At 39.9% G+C, this 6,163-nt stretch overlaps 1 protein-coding gene across 1 annotated transcript in view; it reads left to right on the forward strand.

The window, feature by feature from the left end:
- LOC106871189 (von Willebrand factor A domain-containing protein 8) overlaps positions 1-6,163 on the forward strand; it is an 85,720-nt gene that overhangs the window by 66,747 nt on the left and 12,810 nt on the right. Inside the window, exons 38-41 of the mRNA XM_052974539.1 lie at positions 1,410-1,519; positions 2,420-2,466; positions 3,328-3,436; positions 4,836-4,961. Of these exons, the coding sequence (XP_052830499.1) occupies positions 1,410-1,519; positions 2,420-2,466; positions 3,328-3,436; positions 4,836-4,961 (392 nt within the window). The remainder of the gene's footprint in view (positions 1-1,409; positions 1,520-2,419; positions 2,467-3,327; positions 3,437-4,835; positions 4,962-6,163) is intronic.

Genomic DNA, 6,163 nt, shown 5'->3' on the forward strand with positions numbered 1-6,163 from the left:
TCTTTTGCCGAACCGCTAAGTTACGGGGACATAAACACACCAGCATCGGTTGTCAAGCGATGTTGGGGGGGACAAACACAGACACACAAACACATACACACATACATATATATATACATATATACGACGGGCTTCTTTCAGTTTCCGTCTACCAAATCCACTCACAAGGCTTTGGTCGGCCCGAGGCTATAGTAGAAGACACTTGCCCAAGATGCCACGCAGTGGGACTGAACCCGGGACCATGTGGTTGGTAAGCAAGCTACTTACCACACAGCCACTCCTAGATTGTTTGGTATTAAGCTCTTCACTACCACATAGCTCTGTGGTTAGAGTGTCAGGCTCACATTCATGAGGTAGTGGAGTTCAATTCCCAGATCAGACTGTGTGTTGTGTTCTTGAGCAAGAAGCTTATCTTGTGTTACTCCAGTCCATTCAGCTGTAGAATTGAGTTGCAATGTCATTGGTACCAAGGTGTATCGGCCTTTGCCTTTCCCTTCGATAACAGCGATGGCATGGAGAGGGGAGGCTGGCGTGCACGGGCAACTGCTGGTCTTCCATAAACAATCTTGCCTGACCTTGTACCTTGGAAGGAAACTTCCTAAGTGCAATCCCATGCTCATTCGTGACCAAAGGAGGTCTTTACTTATGGAGTATGGGACATCAATGACTTTTGTCTGCTATTTTTGACACTGGATTGTCTTTTTTGCTTCTCTGAAGTTGAGTTCCTGCTCTTTCAGTTTTGCCTCAGTATCCCTTCTCCAGCTATTTTTAGGATGTCATATGTTTCCCTAAGAGAAGGCCATATGTAAGAACAGAAATACACAAGATAATGAATGAGTGCAGTGTAAGATCATTTTACAGAGTGATGAATCCTCAGTTCTTGACAAAACATCTTGTTTCCATCTTCCTGAGTTTCTTAGCAACCCTCCTCACCAAGCAAGCCTGATAGGGCAGCCAAATCAGTTACCAACAATCTGAACAGGTTGAACAGGGTTACCTGTTACAGTTAACACACACTTTAGCATACTCCTTCTGTCTATTTCTTAAATTCTCTCTCTCTCTCGCTTTCTCTATATCTCTCTCTCTTTCTCTTTCTCTCTCTCTTTCTTCTTTCTCTCTCTCTCTCTCTTTCTCTTTCTCTCTCTCTTTCTCTCTCTCTCTTTCTCTCTCTCTCTTTCTCTCTCTCTCTTTCTCTCTCTCTCTCTCTCCTCATTTGATCTACCTGTTCCCATTTTCTCTCTTACTGTCTTCATCCTTATTTGTTCTCTCTTCTGTATCTTTCTCTTTTTCTTTCTTTCTCATACATTTTTCTCCCTCTTTATCTACTTCCCACTCTGTGACTTCTTTCTCTCCTATTTCTCTTTCCTGCTTGCTTTCAATTTTCTCTCGTGCTTTGTTTTGAACTACAGGGGGTCGTGACACAGCTGGTTTAGGTGGAATTGGTGGTCCATATCGGCTTGACAGTGGACACAATGTCTACCAGGTTTCCCAAGTTGAAAAAGATGCTGTCCCAGAAGAGGTGAGTCATTTTAGTCATCTATTAACTCTTTCATATAGCTGTTTATCTATTAATTTAGCTGATTAGCAATCTTTTTGTCTATTAGCCTAAAACAGCCATCTATGTATCATGTCTAATATATATGTGTGTGTGTGTGTGTGTGTGTGTGTGTGCAGGTATGGCTTATAGGCATAGGCATGGCTGTGTGGTAAGAAGCTTGCTTCCCAACCACCTGATTCCAGGTTCAGTCCCACTGTGTGACACCTTGGACAAATGTCTTCTACTATAGCCTCAGGCCAACCAAATCTTTGTAAGTGGATTTGGTTGACGGGAACTGAAAGAAGCCCATTGTGTGTGTAAAAACACCATTTGAGCGTGGCTATTGCCAGTACCGTCTGACTGGCCCTCGTGCCGGTGGCACATAAAAGCACCCACTACACTCTCGGAGTGGTTAGCATTAGTAAGGGCATCTAGCTGTAGAAACTCTGCCAGATCTGATTGGAGCCTAGTGCAGCCATATGGCTCACCAGTCCCCAGTCAAACCATCCAACCCATGCCAGCATGGAAAGCGGACGTTAAACGATGATGATGATATATACATACTTACATATGTACATACATGCACACATGCATATATACACATGCATATATACACATGCATATGCATGTGCACATACACACACACACACACAGGCATACAAATAGTATCCCTTAGATATCACTGAAAGGGTTTGCTGACTCCAGTTCCGTGTGGAATTCGGGTGACTGGTGGTTGCTCAGAGAAATTTTGGGCTCTCTAAGATGGTGGTTGTGACAGAGCAGACATTGATAAAGATGAATAATTATATTCCTAATATCACATATTAACAAGTATGTTTAATTAATCGATGTATTTTATATATCTGATAAATATGATTTCAGGTTCGAAGAGCTGCTCGAGAAATGGCTGCGAAAGCATTCAAAGAAAGGCAAGTATGAAGTGACAACTACAACAACAACAGTAACAGTAGCAAGAACAACAACAACAACAACAACAACAAAATAACAGTAACAACAGTGATAACAACAGCAGCAACAGTCACACAACAGTATTATAAACTTTGACAACAGTAAAAGTAAATTCAACAACAGCCATAATAATAAAAACAACAGTAAATCCTAATAGAATATTTATAAATATCAATTAGATTTCAAAAATCACCTTACAGCAATATATACCAATTAGTGTTTGCATAATTAGAACATCATCATCATAGTTATCATCATCATCATCATCATCATCATCATCATTATCATCATCATCAAAAGCAACAACAGTAATGATAGTACTGTTACCTACACTACACCTATAAGAACAATAACATCACTGACACTGCTTGTATGACACATTTGCCAACAGGTTGTAAATATATTTGCATAAATATTTTGGGTCTCATTTCACTGCAAAGCTAAATCATGATCATCATCATCATGATCATCATCATCATGATCATCATCATCATGATCATCATCATCATCATCATCATTGTCATTTAGCGTCTGTTTTCCATGCACTCTTGGAGTGGTTGGCGTTAGGAAGGGCATCCAGCTGTAGATTGGAGCCTGGTGTAGCCATCTGGTTCACCAGTCCTCAGTCAAATCGTCCAACCCATGCTAGCATGGAAAGCGGACGTTAAACGACGATGATGAGGATTAAAAGAAAAAGATATAAAAAGCTTTTTAAAACCTGATACACAGATGATTGAATTAAAAACATGTTGATTTACAAATAAATGCAATTCTAATATTTCTCTCTAATCTGATTTGTATTTGTTTATTTATCTGAGCAGATTAAAGGAGATTAATATGAGTGAATATGATGCTGAAACCTATGACAGTTTTGCCCAGACTGTCCGACGTCAAGTGCAGTCACTCCGTGTGATACTCGATACTCTCCAGGTAGGTCATATCATCATCATCATCATCATCATCGTCATCAATATTTAATGTACGTTTTCTATGCTGGCATGGATTGGATGGCCTGACAGGAACTGGCAAGGCCAGGGGCTGCACCAAGTTCCAAAGTCTGTTTTGGCTTGGTTTCTACAGCTGGATGCCCTTCCTAATGCCAACCTCTTTATAGAGGGTAGTGAGTACTTTTTACATGGCACCATCATTAGTACTTTTGATGCGGTACCATCACCAGTGTTTTAACATGACACTATCACCAGTGCTTTTTACATGACACCAGCATCAGTGCTTTTTACATGGCACCAGCATCAGTGCTTTCTATGTGGCACCAGCACCAGTGTTTCTTATTTGGCTCCACCACCCATACCAATGCTTTTCACATGGTACCTTGGTTTTAGGATCTCAATTCTGTTATGGTGGGTGGGTCTTCTCAAGTACAGCAGTGTGTTACATATCTTGGTCCTCTGTCACCTCCTTCCTAAGAATGTCTGAGAATTTATTGCAAATAGTTAGCGGCACAAGTATTTCATTTACTTAGGTTCATTTCATATTTATTTCATAACCTTCTCTGGTGCCCTGGAGTCATTCTGTTAAACAGCCATATAATATTCTAGAAAATGCTGATACAGGCTGCACTCCAATAACCCTACCCTCACTTTAAGCTGACACTTGGAACTATGTTCTGTCTATGTTTTTTTTTCTACTGTTACTATGCTGGCTGCTGCTTTTCTGGACTTGATAGCTGTATATTTAATCTATTTAACTCCCCAAAAAGTGTACCTCATATTTCTACAACTTAGCTAAATGTAACAAATATATATAGTAAGCAGAGAGTAAGCTGTTCACTTTGTAACCATTTGTTTTCATGTTTGATCTCACTGCATGGTACTTTAAGCAAGTCTCTTCTACTATAAAGGCTCAGGTTTACCAATGCCTTGTGAGTGAAATTTGGTAAACAAAAACTATACAGGACTGCTTTTGATATCGTTTTAGGGTTGATAAAAAGTATCAGTGAAGCCTAGGAGCTGATGATGTCAGCTAACTTTCTCCAACAAAAGTTCTGGCTTTGAACTACTACTACTACTACTACTGCTACTACTACTACTACTACTACTACTACTACTACTACTACTGTGAGCTGGCAGAATCATTATCACAGCAAGCTAAATGCTTAGTGGTATTTCTTCCAGTTTTCTGTCCTGTGTTCAATTCCGCTGAGGTTGACTTTATCTTTTATCTTTTTAGGGTCAATGAAATAAGTACCAGTCAAGCACTGGGGTTGATATAATGAACTTGCCTCCTTCTCCAAAATATCAGGCCTTGTGCTTGGTATTGAAAAGATTATTTTTGTTGTATTTTATTTTTGGTTTTGTTTTTGTTTTTTCAGGCAAAAGGCAAGGAACGTCAATGGTTAAAACACCAGCCCCAGGGAGATCTTGATGAAACAAAGTTGATTGAAGGAATTGCTGGTGAGAAAGCAATTTATAAGCGCCGAGGAGAGCAAGAACCTGAGGTAAGAAATAGAGATCTAGAGAAAGAGAGGGTGAGACCGAGAGAGAGAGAGAAGGAAAGGGTTAGAGGAACAGAGTGTAGGTAGGTAAGTTTGTGAGAGATTGAAAAATGAGACAGATGGTTAAGAGATGAAGATTGGGGTGATCCCAGTGAATGAGGCACATGGTTGAGGTATGGATAATCAATAGTGAATATAGTTTGGCAGAAAAAGGAAGGAAATTTGAAATTCTTACCCTCCACAGACCTCATACCAATGTTCAGAAAGTGTGACTACCTTAATTGTGGGACCTGCATCAACCTCATCGAAGATAAAACATAAATTTAGATCAAGACAGATTTTGACCATAAAAAATTGTTTTAGCTAAAGGATGTAACAAGGATTATATAGGTCAAACAAAACTTACTCTCAGAATTAGACTGATTATTCATTGTCAACATATATGAGACTCTAATACTAGACAGATCCCACTGAGTGGACACATAAGCATATGTTTAAAAAATAAGTCCCCAAAATTCCAAGTCTTCCCACTTTACCTTTTTCCAGTCAATACCACAGATCAAATGTGAGTAAAGAAAGAAAATATATTCACACAAAAGTACAAACCATGACTGAATAAACTTTAACAAGATATATTCACCAGCAACTACTCAGACACAAACACATTCTAGTCTTGGTGTGTTGAATTTACACAGCCAACAACCTTAACTTTGGGCACAATCATGACTTTTTGTCACATGACACAAATGTACGAATTTAATGATGATCAAAATTTAATGCCTACATACATACATACTTATGTATGTACATACATATATACACACATGCACATATACACATACATACATACATATATACATATATACTTATGTGCATACATACTTGTATACCGAAATCGAACTAAATTCGACAACTGGCACCCATGCCAACGTCGTCTCCTTCATTGGACACAAAACTCGGCTTGCGAAGACCTGTTGGGGCAAGCGAAAGTGAAATCGTGATGGCACCTGTGCCCAGCATCGCCTTCCTGGCACTTGTGCTGGTGGCACGTGTAAAGACTTTCAAGCGAGATCGTTGCCAGTGCCGCTGGACTGGCTCCTGTGCAGGTGGCACGTAAAATACACCATTTTGAGCGTGGCAGTTGCCAGTACCGCCTGACTAGCCTTCGTGCCGGTGGCACGTAAAAGCACCCACTACACTCTTGG

Source organism: Octopus bimaculoides, chromosome 18 (genome assembly GCF_001194135.2).
Source record: "Octopus bimaculoides isolate UCB-OBI-ISO-001 chromosome 18, ASM119413v2, whole genome shotgun sequence".
NCBI lineage: Eukaryota > Metazoa > Mollusca > Cephalopoda > Octopoda > Octopodidae > Octopus > Octopus bimaculoides.